Source organism: Rhinolophus ferrumequinum, chromosome 12 (assembly GCF_004115265.2).
Source record: "Rhinolophus ferrumequinum isolate MPI-CBG mRhiFer1 chromosome 12, mRhiFer1_v1.p, whole genome shotgun sequence".
NCBI classification, from domain to species: domain Eukaryota; kingdom Metazoa; phylum Chordata; class Mammalia; order Chiroptera; family Rhinolophidae; genus Rhinolophus; species Rhinolophus ferrumequinum.
The window spans coordinates 20680265-20697922 of record NC_046295.1 but is presented as its reverse complement, the minus strand read 5'-3'; the positions used below and the strand labels follow the sequence as shown (position 1 = coordinate 20697922).

At 39.5% G+C, this 17658-nt stretch overlaps 1 protein-coding gene across 3 annotated transcripts in view; it reads left to right on the top strand.

The window, feature by feature from the left end:
• ADAMTSL1 (ADAMTS like 1) overlaps positions 1–17658 on the top strand; it is an 887009-nt gene that overhangs the window by 626023 nt on the left and 243328 nt on the right. For all 3 annotated transcript variants that reach the window (XM_033123965.1, XM_033123964.1, XM_033123966.1), the window contains one exon: positions 14161–14287. In XM_033123965.1, the coding sequence (XP_032979856.1) occupies positions 14161–14287 (127 nt within the window). The remainder of the gene's footprint in view (positions 1–14160; positions 14288–17658) is intronic.

Here is a 17658-nt window from a genome sequence, read left to right as displayed (position 1 = left end):
CGTTTGTCCCGCCCACGATGTCATGCTGCCTCTTTCATGGCCTAGGGTTATACAGCAGGTGGATTCTGGGTGTAAGTAATAATGTTCCAGGTTAAGCAGTGGCCAGGGAAGTGAATGTGTGGTTAAAGGCTGAGATGGGACACTAGTCTGGTTGGTCTAAGTGGCATATGTCCAGAGAGAGAAAAAATACTTTTAATAATTATAAGGCTCATGGTACAACCGAGAATCATATCGTGGCTCCATTTGTTCTGTGACAAAGAAAAAAAAATCATATTTTTTTCAATAAAAGAAGCTTACTGTCTCAAATATTATATGATATGACTTACTCCTCTGGGAATAATCTTATATTATTCTTAAACTAAACCTTCAGTTTCTCAAGCTGATCTGAAAATTTTCTGCCTTGTGTAGGCATTACAGCCAGATGGAACAGAAGTTTGGAGTTATTTTACAGATGATATTTTTGCATAAACTCTGCTTTGATCAATTTTCTCAGGCTTTACTCTGAGACAGAAATGGCAGTAGAGAACCGAGGGAAAGAAAAGAAAAGAAATATATCAACTGAAGACGTCTTTGACTGACTTTGAACCAGAATACTAATAGGACCATTCAAAAGCTTCATTAGTATAAAGTAATACGTTTTGAGAAGTACCCAGGAATTGACTTGAGAGCCAAGGAATGGCAGAAGCCCTCCTGTCTTGGGGATTTGAGACGCTTGAACAATTATAATGGGAGGAAAACTGTTTTGAGAGACAGATACGTCCCTCTTTACCTTTCCTTTTTCTTCACCTCTAACCTTGACACCCACTTCCAGCCAGCATACTATTGCTTTTGAATATTAACTTCAGATAGCATATTCAGACATGTAAATGAGAGCTTTATTGTATGCAGGAATTTGCTGACTTGTGGCCCATATCTGGATTTTGAACTCCTTAGATATAAATTTTCACAAAATTTTCCAGAGCTGCGTGCACGAGTTCTGGCCATTGTAGCAGAATGCCTACTTTGTGGTGACTTACTGAACAGACACATTCCAGTACGAGCCACATTTGTACCAGGGCAGAAGACCAGCTGCTATCCTTTCTTCTCAACAAAGGACTGTTGTATTTGAACAAAAATGATGTACTGTATGCCCAGAAGGGAGTCTGAGCAGTGATGTCAAAGTATACCATGATGTCACCACAATTCACAAAGAATTACAGTTAATGCCATGTGAAGTGAGGCCAAATTCAACACTTTCCCTCTTGGGTACTTCACAGTCTGAGAGACAGAAGCAAGGCCAGAGGTCAGGCCTCTGTATAATTTTGTTTCACATTCTCCAGACACCCCAATTTTGGAAGCCAAGAAGGGAGAAGGCAGCTTGTTAAAGAAAAGTCCTCTGACCATGTGCTGAGAATGGATTTGGGTGTCTGTGTGCGCACATGTCTATACTAGGTTAATTCTTAGAATTTTCTGCTGAAGACTACCAGACAAACTAATTTAACTAAAAACAGACCCTAAAATAAATAAGAAAGGAGCACAATAAATCAGACTGGTAGTACCTGAGAAATCTAATAAATGTTGGAAATGAGACTTAGCCATTCCTTTTTTGCCTTTCATGATGTTTATCCAGCCATTAGATAAATCAGGTTCTTGATCTTAAGAAAGGCAGCACAGGGAAAACTCTTAAAAAGGTTTGCAACTGAATACATTCACCGCTCTTTCTGTCCGCTGTCTTATACCCCTACCACTGCCATCTTCTTTGTCTTTCATTTACTTTATGATATAAACACCATAGAACCAGTGACAATCCCCCAGTATCTCTAGAACTGCAGGGTAAGCAAGCTAATGAAGAGCCCAGGAAAATATCTCTAGCTCCAACAACAAAGAGGATAAAATGTGATTCATAAAAAGTAACTGGCCAAATTTAAGTCCTATGAAACCAGGTCCTCCTTTAGACTAACCACAGAGGTCGATGAAGTTCCTACACTTTGATGGGGGTGGGGGTAGGTAGGTTGAAGATAGAGAAGGACTGTGGCTCTGGTCCAGCCAGAGACCAGCCAAAGGGCTACAGTTCACACAGAGTAATAGGAAGAGTCAGGCCAGGGGGCTGTCCAAGCTACAGATCCTTTGGAAGAGCCAAGAATCAGGCACTAAGGAGATCAAGTCCAAAATGAGTGTCCAGGTCTAGAGTTGGTGTCAGAGCTACCATGTGATGCCCAAAGCACTGTGCCTAGTGGAAAAGAGGTCAGAGGGAGACTCGCTTGGAAATAATAAGCATTTATACCCCAAGGCAATTCTGGAGTAACCGATGAAGGACTAGAAACGTAGCAGGCAAAGTGACAAGCAGAAATTAAACTCTCAGATTACAGTACTAAAAACTGATGCATCCACAGAGATCTTTTTGACAGAGAGCTCTTTTTTGGTCTTTGGAACTAGTGGCAGGGAGTTTAAGTGATATAAGCTGTTATGTTCTAGGCTGGGACAAGAAGGATAGTTCTTTGAAACCATAATATATCCCTGTCCCGTAAAGCGTTGCATATACAGTAGTCCCCTTGTCCACAAGGCATACAAGCTAAGATCCCCATTGGATGCCTGAAACCTCAAATAGGACCGAACCCTGTATATACTATATTTTTCCCTATACAGACATACATACCTATGATAAAGTTTAATTTATAAATTAGGCACAGTAAGATACTAACAACAATAACTAGTAATAAAATAGAACAATTATAACAATACACTGTAAGAAGAAATATGTGAATGTGGTCACTCATTTCAGGGGGTCCCTTGCTGATGTCTTCATACAGGCTCAGTGCTTGCTGGCACAAGTACACTGCTGTCAGTCGGAACACGTTTTCTGTTCGTGTCTTCCACCCACAAATTTAACACCTTTTCCACCTTCAGGGGACACTTAATATGCACTATGGCCACAGCTTTTGCAATTTGAGGTGCAACACCAAAACTAGCACAAATTTCTTTTGCCTTCACAATTTCATGATTAAAAGATGCATTCTTACCGTAGAGCTTAGCAACCACAGCGTACGATTTTTTTATTCTTATTATTAAATGTAGAACTTTCACCTTTTCAGTTAAAGGAAGCCCTTCATGGCTTCTCTCTGGCACATTTGAATTGCCAGCATTACGCTCTGCAAAGCCATTAAATAAAACAAGGGTTACCTGAACACGAGCGTTGTGATACCGTGGCAGCTGATCTGATAACTGAGATGGCTACTAAGTGACTAATGGGCGGGAAGCATCTTATAACATGGAGACGCGGGACAAAGGGATGATTCACCTCTCACCAGGGATGGCAGGAAATTTCATCACGCCACTCAGAAGCGTGAGCAACTTAAAACTGCAGAATTGTTTATTTCTGGAATTTTCCATTTAGTATTTTCCGCCCGTAGTCAACTGCTGGCAAGTGAAATTCTGGATTAGTGAGATCTACAATGTATTTAATTCATTCTTTTATTAATTGTTATATTATTAGATACTTTGTGGTGTATGGTCTAGTAGGAGATAAAAAAAAATAAACTTAATAAACGAGCCAATTATATTGTATTACAAAAGAAGTGCCATAGAATAAAAGGAAAAACTTGGTCAGGTTAAGAGAACTTGGTTCTAGGGAGGAAATCAGCTTTAAATAGTCTGGTCAAAGAAGGCCTTATTGAAGAGGTGAAAGTTTCCAGAAGATTTAAAGGAGACAGCTGATATAGAGGTGTCCAGGGAAGAATGCTCCAGTCAGAGGTGACAGATGTGCTGTTCTAAGATGAGAAAGGGCTCAGTGTGTTTGAAGACAGCAAGGAGAGTGAGCCAGAGGGAGATGAGGTCGGATGGAGAGGTAATTCAGTTAGATGATATAGGACCTTGTGGGCCATTATAAGGACTCTGGTGAATCCAGGAGAAAACTAAGCAGTCCTACCAGTGATGGGTAAACCCAGAGGAGAGAAATGCCATACATAGGGAGGGTCCCTTTGGAAAATCTTTGCCTGGAGGAAAAAGAGTTAATGCTTTCACATAATTCTGTTTTCCACGTAGGTGGGTATGAGTGTGCAAAAGAGCCACACCTCATCACTTAGCCTAATAACCTGTGGGTCTTTACCAGCATTTCCATGACGTGTCTGTAGCTAATGAACAAAAGTAACTAATTTTGTTTAATGTATTTGCTTGCTTAAAAAAAAAAAAAAAAAAAAAAAGGCCTGCCCATGAGGATATACTTGCTATACTTGCAAAGATCCCACTTCTTATATATATTTTTTTAATTTTTATTAAATTTATTTGGGTGACATTGGTTAGTAAAATTATATAGGTTTCAAGTGTTCATGTCTATGATACATCATCTATATGTTACACTGTCTGTTCACCACCCGGAGCCAGTTCTCCTTCTATCACCATATATTTGAACCAATTTTCCTTCTTTTACCACCCTACCCCCTTATCCTCTGGTAACCATTAAACTATTGTCTGTATCTATGAGTTTTTGTTTATTTGTTTGTTTGTCTTGTTCATTTGTTGCTTTCAGTTTTATATATTTCATATGAGTGAAGTCATATGGTTCTCGACTTTTTCTGTCTGACTTACTTCGCTCAGCATGATAATCAAGATCCATCCGTGTTGTCGCAAATGGCAGTATTTCATTTTTTCTTATGGTTAGTAATATTCCATTGTATATATACACTACATCTTCTTTATCCAATCATCTATTAATATCAAAGGGCATTTTGGTTGTTTCCATGTCTTGGCCACTGTGAATAATGCCGCAATGAGCATAGGGGTACATATATCTTTACGGATAAATGTTTTCAGATTTTGGTGGTAGATACCCAGGAGAGGAATTGCTGGGTTATATGGTAATTCTATTCTTAATTTTTTGAAGAATCTTCATACTGTTTTCCATAGCGGTTGTTTCAATTTACATTCCCACCAGCAGTGTATGAGGGTTCCTTTTTCTTCATAGCCTCTCCAACACTTGTTATTCTTTTGTTGATGATAGCCATTCTAACTGGGGTGAGGTGGTAACTCATTATGGTTTTGATTTCCCTAACAGCTTGTGAAGTTGAGCATTTTTTCATATATCTGTTGGCCGTTTGTATGTCTTCTTGGAAGAAGTGTCAGTTCCGGCCCGCTGCCCATTTTTTAATTAGATTGTTTTTGTTGTTGTTGTTGAGTTGTACAGGTGCTTTATATTTTCTGTATATTGGCTCCTTATCGGAGATAGTATTTGCAAATATCTTCTCCCATTCGGTTGGTTGCCTCTTAGTTTTGTCGATGGTTACTTTTGCTGTGCAGAAACTTTTTAGTTTGATATAGTCCCACTCATTTATTTTTGCTTTTACTTCCCTTGCCTTTGAGGTCACATTCATAAAATTCTCTCTGAACCCAAAGTCCACAAGTTCAGTACCTGTGCTTTCTTCTATGCAATACTGTTTCAGGTCTTATCTTTACGTCTTTGAAGATCACACTCTTTTCCTGATGCTCAGTTTTAGTATTTAGAGCTGGTTTTGCTTTTGGCAACAAGGTGTGGCTGACAGAAGCATGTTCATCCTCCTTTTCCTTGTCTCTTTACTGACCTTTAACCCCCAAGAGGAACATAATATATCACAGAATTGAGGGATCACTCCTCTATGACATAGCCTGGATTCCAAATCCATCAACATGAATTCCTAGTATTGTGATCTTGGGCAAGTCATTGAACCTTTCTGAGTCTCAGTTTTATTTTTGTAAAATAGACATAATTTTAGCTAATCAGGGATATTATAAGAATTAACTGAGAAGATACATATTGTACCTAAATACAGCAAGTGTTTGGAAAACCTGTATATTATACTTTCCCTTCTCCAGATGGCTTTCCCCTCCTCCATGCCCCTTTGACCTTTAGTCTTAATGATTTTACTCCTTTTCTGTTCTCACCTATTTTGAGGAAATTATCTGATTAAACCCATTCACCCTCGGTTGGGACCATGCCTACTACTTATGTGTATTCCCTGCAGCACCATAATAGCCAGCACAGTGCCTCATGCTCAGTTGATTTGGTTTAATTTAAGTATAATCAACAACTTCATATGTTAGTCCTCCCAAAGGTATTGGAACAACAAACAAAGGACTACACCAGTGGTTCCCAACTTTTTAACACAAAGGGGTCCTTTATTATGTTTTTCCTACGGGCCTTGTGTATTGGAAGTTTCCATTTACTCAAAACATTGACTGTATTAAGTAATAATTTGTTTTCCCATTTTATGACTTAAAGACCTGAGTACAATTAAGAATAAATGCAATAAAAATCAGGATTCAGCTTACTTGTATAATGAGATGGTTGGTGTTTTGGTGACTTTATGTGGTTTTATTGCAGTTAAATATATTTCCATTAGGCTTTTAGAAATACTAAACATAGCTCATGGACCACTATTAGCACCTTTGTGAATGACCAGGGATTCTATTTTCTCATATTGAAAACCATAATTGAAAAGAAACAAGTGTGTAAAGGAGGAAATTGGGGCCCCCATAGCAAACCATGAGAAGTGTGGGGTATGTATATGCATATGTATGTGAGGGTGGGGCTGGGGGTAGTCAAGGAGATGCAGAGCAAAGGTTTAGCTGGGGAGTGGTACCTTCCCGATTACTTCCTTTATGTGCTTCCAAGTCACATATACAGATGAAACCATCTATTCATCCTTGTGCATATGTCTGTCTCTAATGGGGGTACTCTTAATACAAATATTCAACCTTGTTATCACTGTTCACCACTGTCATAATAAATGCTGTGTAGCGTATGTGTTCATGGTTTATAGGCATCTGACTATAACTTAGTCAGGAATCTCAAGTTGGAATTTGGCTTTGTTATTTACCAGCTATGTGACCTTGGGCAAGTGCTTCATCTTCACTATACCTCAGTATTATAAGCTGTACTTGAAATTATTGAAATCGTAAGAGTGTGTTAATCTTAAGAGAAGTATTTGTGGAGAATTGCCTGAAAGATAACCAATTTGCTTTTCTGTCTCTGGAATGGTAAATTGTTTTATTCTCCTCACATGATGGCCACACTCCATTGAATTTGACTTCTGGAGTACAGTGTCATAGAGGATCTGGTACCACATAAAGTTGCAGTGGCAAAGAGTGCTGCACTTGATTAGCAATGTCTGCTGTGGATCCCAGCATGAAAAACAGCTGCACATGTGCCATGTTTTCGCCAGCCCAGCTCTAAGTGCTGTAAAGTCTATGCTTAGCTTAAGTCAGACCATCACAATGTTCTGTGCCTGGATGATTAGTTTTGACTTCCTAAATTTGCTTTTGTCATATGTTCCCTGACCATTAGAGTTTATCAAAGGTTGTTGAAGAACCAGTTCTTTGAAACTCCTTGTGTTTATTTGCTGAGATGTTATTGGCACATTGTTACATGGCATTGTCTTTCAGAAAACTCATAGCAGAACTATGTCTAGGATTTCAGTACTTTGAGTAATTGTGGTTCCCCTGAGCCAGTTTGTCATTCATTCATTATGTAAATATTTATTGACTATCTACTACAAGGAATGAACTACCCTATACATTTTCTAAATGACCCAGTTGGTGCCGTGACCCTTGTAACTCCCCACGTTTTCCTATTTTCTAGGAAGCTCCCATCTAGGTGACCCCCACTCAGCAAATGTATAGGACTTCACAGTGTGCATTCTGTGTAGTTCTCTCATTTCTGGCCTTATCTTTCTTACCGTCATTTTTCTCTTTGTCCATTTTCTTCCTTTTTTTTCAAGATTTTATTGTGTTGTGTCGTATGTATAAGCTGTACATCTTTGTTTAATAAGGTAAAGAATAAACAAGTCAATATCTAAACTTTTGAAGATAAGGTTGGAAATATACTATCTTCCCTATTAACGTAAATAGCAAATGATTTATAATGTATGTAAAAGCACACTCTTCCCCATAAAGTTCTATCTGAATTAAATAATTATAAATAAAAGCAGCTGCGATCAGATTTGCAGAGTTTAGTTTTCCATATTTGTCTTTCCCAGTGCTGAAAATAAAGGGATTTAAAAGTTTCTTACCTCATGGTGTTGGACCAAGAAAAGCTTGACATCACTGGCTCAGTATTTAATGCTAGAAATTGAGGTTCTTATGGGAAACCATTTGAACTGTGGCCAGTGTGAACCCATCTACGCATGTCAGTCTGGAGCATGGTATCTGCTTATGGGTCGTGTTTATTTACATTCTCCACATTATCCACGTGGTGATCTTTCTCCTGTGGCTCCTAGTGAAGACATTTTATTATACATATTTCAGTGTCTAGAGAGTTCCAGTCTTGTGTTCTGCCTGTTCACTTGCTCTCAGCTCTGTAAAGGAAGAAACCCCTATCAGCACATACTGTCGGCTTGATGCCTAAAATCTGCACGACAAGCTAAAAGCCTATGAGCCAACTTGGATTGGATGTTACAGTTCTACTTTTTTGTTTAGCGAGTGTTTTTTCCTCTACATTGAGTAATTCCTTAAGGAGAATGAAGGAAAATCATCGGTTTTCTGTGTGTGTGTTCTACTCAAAAGACGCAGGACTGCAGGTCTGTGTGCATGTGTATGTATAATCTATGTAGGCAAAAAGCAATCTCTTAAGGTAGACAAGCAAAAGTTGATAACCCACTAGTGGTGTTTAAACACCTAAAACATTTTAGAGCATCTCAGTTTTTATGTCACCTGAGACAAAATTTTTGTAACAAAGAAAAAAATTCAGTACTATACAGTCATTTTGGATGGGGTGGGAGAGAGGTTAGACCACTGTACCGAGCTGACACCTAGTAGCAGAACACTAATAAGCTGCATTAGGGCAAAATATCAGTTAGTTTTTCATCCCGTACAAAAAATTTCATGCAGTTGCCAAAGTTATGAGTGGGCATTACCTCACTTTAATGTTTTGTCCAGAATGGGTGGGTCTGGGAACTCAGTGAACTGAGCGCTGCCGTCCATGACATTTCGCTAATAATCAGCATAGGTGCACTTAGGAAATAGTCTCTTAAAAAGTACGGCCTTTTACAGTAATTCTTGTTCATGCATCAGGTCAGAGGTTTAGGTTTAGCCTCTAGTTGTCATTCATGGTATGTCTGTTTCTCTGTTTACACAGATACAAACATACACACACACACACACACATAAACATACACACATATGCATATTTTTGTATACATCATCAATGTTGGCAGTCTAAGGTTGCCTATATGTAACCTACATTGCAATTATTAGCAAATCATTATGTTTGGTGTTACGTGTTTCACTAATCCACCAACACCCATTGGACATCTCAGATGTCAGACACTGAGCTAAGGAGCAGAAATACGAAGATTAATAAACGGGGTCTCAAATAGTCCATGATCGGGTATGGAGACAGACGTTTTAATAGATTAAACTCAATATAAATTGTACAACTATTCTAATTGAGTATATATAAAAGAAACCCCCAAATAATAGAAGCTTAAGCACATAAAGGATTTACTCTCCCATGAAAAAGAAGTCAAGATGTCATCAATTCAAGGAGGGTTCCAGGCTTTTTCTCTTTCTGCTCTGCCATCTTTTTTTTTTTTTTAATTTATTTTTAATTTATTGGGGTGACAATTGTTAGTAGAATTACATAGATTTCAGTTGTGCAATTCTGTATCACATCATCCATAAATCACACTGTGTGTTCACCACCCAGAGTCAGCTCCCCTTCCATCACCATACATTTGATCCCCCTCACCCTCATCCCCCACCCCCCAACCCCCTTACGCTCTGGTAACCACCAAATTACGTTCCCCAGATTAATTTTCAAACCCCGTGGCCATCCTGTGGTCACCGACTGCCCTCCAATCCCCTCACCCTCCCCCCCACTCCCCACCCCTCCCGCCCATCTAGCAACCCTCAGTTTTTCCTCATTGTTTCCCAAACTGTTTCTGATTAGTTCATTCACTTATTCTTTTCTTTAGAATCCGCAAATAAGTGAGATCATATGGTACTTATCTTTCTCTGTCTGACTTATTTCACTTAACATAATGTTCTCTAGATCCATCCATGTTGTTGCTCTGCCATCTTTAGTGCAAGGTTTCCAGTCTCAGGATTGTCTGATTCTTCAAAATAGCAACTGGAGCCAACAGGAAGGAGGAAAGGCAGAAGGCAGAAGGGGACTTCCTCAACCAAGTGAGCTTGCTTAAGTAGCCTTCCCAGGAGTCCCACACACTTCTACTTTTATTTCAGTAATTACAATGTGGTCACATGGCCAATGAGAATGTATTCTTTTATCTGGCTGTATCGCCACCCCAAATAAAATTGATGCTCTGTTACTGAGAAAAATAGGGAAGATGGATATCGGGTCGCAACCAGTAATCTCTGCCACATGTAATTATGAACAAAAGGCTGAGGAAACATGAAGCAACAAATAAGTTAACTCTGGAATGTGGAAAAGACTTTTTGAGGAGGAGACAATTGGGATTTGAAGGATGAATAGGAGTTTGCCAAATAAAGAATTGGGAAAGAATGTTTTAGGCAGAAATAATAGCATGTGCAAAGACCCAGAGGGGTCTGACATTATATCTTCCAAGTAAGCCCATTTCTGTATTCCTCTTTTTTCCTCTGTTATTAAGGATAGCCCTGAAAGTAATAGTTCAACTAATTTTTAATTAATCTAACAGTTATTTAAAAATCAACAGATTGAGATATGTCAACAATGATTTTCCTGATGTAACTGCAAATAATTTTCTACTTGGACCAAAATAAGAACATTTTATCTGATGATGAAGTATTCCACATTTTAAAAATAATTGAGTTAGAATATTTTGGCATCTTAAAAAGGAATTGATACAGAGTAGGGGGGAAAGCAATTGTGTCAGGGCGATGTTTGTCTTTTCAATTCTGAAATTAAACAAAGCCAAGTTAGAATTGACTTGGTTCATATCCTGGGGTCCATAAACCTACACTGAGAGCTCTCAGTGGTCTGGCCAAGTTAGTCTTAAAGTATGTCACCTTCCATTTAGCTATTCCTAACATGACTGTTACTTTGGATCTGTGAAGCTGGAGCGTTCTTTTTTTAAAACGGCTTTAGAACCATAAGAAACTTTTAGGATTAAAGAGATTTTCATGATTATCTTCTTTTTGGCTCCTTTAGAGACATCACGGTGCATTAAAATTTTTCCAGAGAAACTTAAATCTTTTGAGAAACCTGAAATTTCTTTCAGAAATACACCTCGTTAGCTTCGAGACTACTGAGAGTATAAATTCCCATGCCCTCTGCCCATCTTGCCCTTCCACAGAGCTGAGTGTCTTATAAGATACAGGTCATCTCTTTCCAACCCCAAACAACAACAGTAGAGTCAGTGATTCTTTGAACACTGCCTAAGTGAAGATTGCCATGTTTGTTCAAAGGATTCAGCTCTACAAAAGCAATCAGGTAATTTAATCTACTGATTTTGGTTCGGGGGTGGGTTGCCACTTTGATTTTTGCTTACTTTCTAATAAGCTAGTATCTGGGGGATATTTTTTCAGATTTTGAACACTGGAGCACAAAAAAAAAATGAAAATATTTATCTGTAAAGATATATGTGCTCTGAGGTTCATTGCAGCTTTATTTGCGGCGGCCAAGACATGGAAACAACCAGTGTCCTTCGATAGATGATTAGATAAAGAAGATGTGGTACATATACGTAATGGAATACTATTCTACCATAAGAAAAAATGAAATGGTGCCATTTGTGACAACATGGATGGATCTTGAGATTATTATGCTAAGTGAAATAAGTCAGACAGAAAAAGTCGAGAACCATATGACTTCACTTCTATGTGGGATATAAAACTGAAAACAACGAAGGAACAAGACAGATGAAGAAACAAAAACTCATAGACACAGACAATAGTTTAGTGGATACCAGAGGATAAGAGGGGAAGGGGGCAGTAGATGGGGATAAACAGGATCAAATATATGGTGACGGAAGGAGAACGGACTCTGAGTGGTGCACGGCTGGTGTGCTATGTAGGTGGTGTGTTGCAGAATTGTGCATTTGAAACCTCTGTAACTTTACTAACCACTGTCACCCCAATAAACTTTAATTTTTAAAAAAAAGCCAGTATCTAGGCCTGACTACATAGTAAACCTCACAGCGACACCTCCCTTGTGTCTAGAGACCTCCAACTCCTTATTCATATCTCAGCTCAAAAGATTTTTCCTTAGGGACGTCTTCTCTGGCCTTTCTAACCAGGTCAGCTTCTCCATATTTTATGTTCTCAGAGTACCCTGTATCTATGTTTTATAGCTTGTATCGTGACTGTCATTTTGCATTTATTGTGTGTGAAGATTTGAGTCATATGTGCCCTCACCACGACACGCTGTCCCATGAGGGTGGGCCCCTCTGTGCTTAAACTCACCACTGGATTTTGCTCCTCACACAGGGCCTGACCCCCGCAGATCATTGATCACTGTTGGCTGAATGATTAAATGATTTTTCTGTAAATACATTATTTGTGTATTCCCATTTGGCACTGTGCTCAGAATATAAGAGTGAACACAGAATTGCTCAGCCCGTGTGTGGGTCCATGTTGAAAACAATTTCACTGCAGTCATAGACATGGAAGGAGTCTGAAGCCAGCCTGTGCTTGGTTCTGCAGGGACGAAGGCTGGGTGAGTTCTGACATGGCCTCACTGCAGCCTCTGAACATACTGGGGGGCATCGCTATTGCTGCTTCACCCCAGTAAACCCCCGGGGGTGAAGCCAGCCCACCTTTGCTCCCCACTTAAGAGCCGGGCACTAGGTTTTCTTGACATCTTTATAGTTCAAAAAATGAGTAACTTTTGAGGAAGTTGGTGCTTTGCCATCTATTTTTAAAGATGCCTGTATGTTTTTCTTGAAAAAGATACATATTAACACGTTTAAAAATACATTACATTTAAAAACACAATACTAAGTAATTGTATTTTTTCAACCTTTGCCTAAACAGGTGTTTGCAATTATTCAATAAAGGTACTGAAAGGAAAATCGAACCTCAAAGAAAGGTCACCATAACCACCAGATTTTTGAAACACAGGACAAATTGTGGAAACTTTGTGGAGATAAGACTCTTGAAATGTCACTACAGTTCTCTTTTTATTTTGTCCAAGACAGTAGTTGAAATAGTTTGGGAGTGGAATGTCTTTTGATATTAGATCTAACGAGAACTATAGAGGTACAAGAGTATGGTTTGGATTGAATCTTTTTTAGCTTGTACATTGAAAAGGAAAGAGTAAAAATACAAATGAGTTTACCCATCTACTTGATAAATGTGTGTGATTTTGTTAAGCCTGACTTGGACAGAGCATAAATATTTTGTTGATTTTAAAACTTGGCTAATTATGAACTAAGTGACCTTGGCGAGATTCATGACCTCACCTATAAAACGAGGCTATTTTCCATGATTGTTGTGAGAATGAATGAGATATGTGTATTGTGGGCCAGGCACAGCACAGGTGCTGGTCATGTCTGCTGCCCGCCGTGTCAACCCTTCTGTTCCACCACACGCACATGCGCTAACCTTGTTTCTGTTGGCTGACGTCGTGATTCTGTTTCTCTTCTTTTAGTCGAAGTGCTAGCTAGGAAAAGAAGTATTCTCATTATCATTCAGCAAGTATTTATGGAAATCCCACAATTTGCCAAGCACTGTTCTCGTGGTTCGGACTACGTCAATGAACCCAAGATACAAAACTCCTACCACTAGGCATCTTACATGCTAAGGAGCACCCGGAACATGGAGATTAGTCTTAAACTTGTTCCTGTTACTTCCTGTTTGCGTTTTTGTGTGTGTGATTTTGGTGAATCATAATTATTGACAGTGGGAATTATTTTTGAATTAACGTTGTATAATATCAATAGTGCAAGATTTTCCCCTCTCTCTCACCTTCTCACCCTGGCTAACTCCCTCCTCCTCCTTCTCTTTCTCTCTCTCCTCCCTCCTCTGTTTTCTCCTCCCCCTACCCCCACTTTTCTTTCTGTTTGTATATTTGAACTATGAAAACATCCTTACCCATGTTGTTTTTTTCTTCCTTAGTCTGATTCCAATTCCAGCTGAATTCTGTCCACTTCATGGGAAGCCTGTTTTGCCCCTCCACAAGGACGGTGGGAGGGTCATTTGGTGGTGATGGGCCTCACAGGGCGTCTGTCCTTCAGGGGGCACCCGGTTGAATTACACATCTCTCTTTCTTGTTAGATTGTTGGCTGTGATCACCAGCTGGGAAGCACCGTCAAGGAAGATAACTGTGGAGTTTGCAATGGAGATGGGTCTACCTGCCGGCTGGTCCGAGGGCAGTATAAATCCCAGCTCTCTGCAACCAAACGTAAGACACTACAGAGAGGGGACAATTGTTGGGCCTTTGGGCTTGTTATTAGCAAGTAGGGAATAACACCTCCACTGACGTGAAGACAAATCTGAAAAAACTGTGGAAAGATTCATGTCTCTGCGCTGTGGATTGGTGTAGGTGGGGCAAATCAGATCACCCACTACAACCGCAAGGAGGAAACTTTTCCTTTTGAGATACATTAGGAGTAAGCTGGACATGCATCTAGATATACTCTGTGTGCAAGCATGAGCTTGTTTCCCAGCATGAGGACAGACTGTATTCCTGCCCCTACCTGATACATAGTCAGACACGCTTGGTGGAATACAACAGGGAGAGTGGGTGGATCAGGACAAATTCATTCCCACAGTGAAATCACATGATCTTCATTTACAAAATGACCTTTGATCACTGCTAATCACAGGTTATTTTCAGAATTAACATTGGCAGTGATTGTTGACTTTTGTGTGCTAATCTCTCTACGCCAACACAATAAGTGTATGCTTACTATACGTGTGTGTGCTGGAAACTTTACATGATCATCTCATTTAGTCCTTGTAACAACCTTATAGCAAAGTACTATTTATCTCCATGTTATGAATAAGATAACGGAGGCTTAGACAGGTTATGTGATTTCCAAGGAGTCACACAGCTATTATGTAGCAGAGCCAAGATTTAAGCCCAAAGTCTGATTCCAGAGTCTAAGCACTTACTCGTTCCCCTGGACCGTCTCACCAGGCTGTTCTGTTCCATGGTGGGACATTTGTAAAGCAGTCAGATGGCTCAAGGCAAGGCACCTCAGATACCTGCCCAGCTGGGTCCTGCTTGGGTGATGGAATATGGTTTCGTAATGCGTAAACCAACAATGGAGTCACACACCAATCTCGTTCATTTTATAATACACTGTCCTCTGTGACAATCCTTGTTTTAGGTGCTGCAGCAGATACAGAAATAAGACAGCTCTTGTACTCAAGGACATGCTTTTTTAGAATAATTTGACCTTGCTTGGCACATTGTTTCCACTTTGCCACTATCCAGAATCCTTCAATAGATTCTTGATTGAGTATCTCTTTGTACATGTCTCCCCTTGGGAAATAAGAATGAATATTTTTACTGAATGTGGTTTTGTTCTCTTTTCTTGTTGACTAGATGGAGGAAAACAATTGACATATGAGGGGTTTGTGGCTTTAAACGGATGTGTAGATCAAGAAGAAAGGCAGCATGCACTGGAGAACTATTCCAAGAGGTCAGGAAAAGGCAGCTTGCCAAAAGGACTAGGCTCTAGGGAAGAAGAGATGGCAGGAAAAAAGGCTGGGGACTTTGAAACACATGAAACATTGGAGGTGCCAGCTTAGGAACCCTCCACATTCTAACACCCCTGCAGGCAGTGAAAAAACAAAACAACAAGAAAAGCAAAAACAAAAACAAAACCTCCAGCAGAGAGAATGAATAATGAAGTGAGTCAGACATTGATACAGTACATTCAGGGAAGATGTTTTTTCTTTGGTCATGTGTTGGTAGGATTTTCTGTAAGATGAAAGTTAAAGAATTTCGACGATGGAAACCGGAGAAGGATAGGATAGAGCACACCATATTTTGCTGTGTATAATGTGCTTCTGTGTATAATGCGCACCCATGTTTTTAGCCTAAATTGCCAAGGGAAAAAAAAGTCTTCCTTTTAATTTTTTAATTCAAGTTTTTGTTTGTTTACATTTAGTTACTTGTTTTCTGTATTATAAAAGAATTTTAGCATTTATTTTTTAACATATTATGATACAAGTAATTTTATGTAACAGATAATTAAAAAAACACAAGAACAGATACAAGGTACAAGAAATTTTATGTACGGGTAACACATTTACCATATTTACGCGTCATAGAAGGCCAAGAACTCTTCTTTGTTGCAAGTTCATTGTAAGTTCAACAAAACCGATTATCATATTCCAGGATATTATTTTGCATACAGATATCGTTATTGATTTCTAGAGTTATACTTTTAACTCATAAGCATAAATAAAAGAATTAAAAATATTGATATAGATACGGAATTAGTACTACCCATGTATAATGTGCATCCTTATTTTTCCCACACAAATTTGGGCAAAAACAGTGCGCATTATACACGGCAAAATATGGTGATTCTTTTGTAAATTTCTGAAATCATAGTGAGATATTTGGGAAAAAGTTACCTTTTAAAAGTTATTTTTATAGAACTCTTTAAGGAATACTACGGTAGGAGAGTTAAGATCTTTTTACTTATTGGTGTCACATAACTGATTTACTGCTCATTTATCTAAGAATCTAGAAATTTCTGTTAGGCACAAAAAAAGAGATGGCAGGCCTGTGTGCTATCCCCGCTGTATAGCACCTTCTGAGGGCATGCTTTTCATGGTGGGAATCCTTCCTTTATTCCCTCTCATGTCCTCCACCTGCCCCTCTTCACAGAGGAGCCTGAACATACTGCTATGATAGGTATTCCTCTTACTCTCCTGTGAGAGGGTGATCGGAGACCTTTGGGCCTGAATCACTGGAGCAAAGGTGGAAAGCTCTGAAGGAACAAACTGAAGCACATCGCGAGCCATAAGTCATCTCCAGGTCTGCGAATAGATACCTCAGTGCTCAAGACCAACAGTGGGTAAATTATATTATACACAACCTGATGATTTTCCATAATGACACAATGCAATTGATTCGTTTACCTTAGTGCTGATGATGCTTCATGACACAATGATTTATATCAATAAAGCCCAGCACATGCACGCACCTCACCACAATCTATAGCAGATGCTGAGCAAACTACCTCGTTTATGTTTTCTCTACCCCCGAAAAAACCTTCCACCCAAATTTACAGGCTGCGGGGTGACCCACAGGCAGGGAAGATTAGGCTGCTCTGCGGGGCCCGGCGTACCGTCCAGGTGAGTCGCTCTCCACCCATGAAGGCCTGGAGCCGCTCTGCCAGGTCTCTCCCGCGCTCTGCCAAAAGGACTGCAAGCCAGCCACATGCTCTTTTGAACTCCTAGCACTCGGGATCCCCACATTGAACTCATTTTCTTCTGAACTTACATCCAAGTTTTGTGTGTGTGTTTTCTTTCCTCATGTTATCAAGCCTTGGGGGAACAAAGGGAAAAACAGGAGAGTGGAGAAAGACCATGGCGGAAAGTGCCAGAAGGCAAAGGAGAAGTAGGAGGAACTGATCAAATGGCTGCTATTTGCTGGCAAATAAAGAAACCCTCTTTGTATTAAAAGACATTGTTTTTGCCTCCTGCAAATATAGACAACAGAAAAAGAACTAGATCAAGGCACTCTTTCCCCTTTCTAAAAGAAAAAAGTGTCCGCTGATAGCATTCAGTGTTTCCATGTTTTTCCTGGTC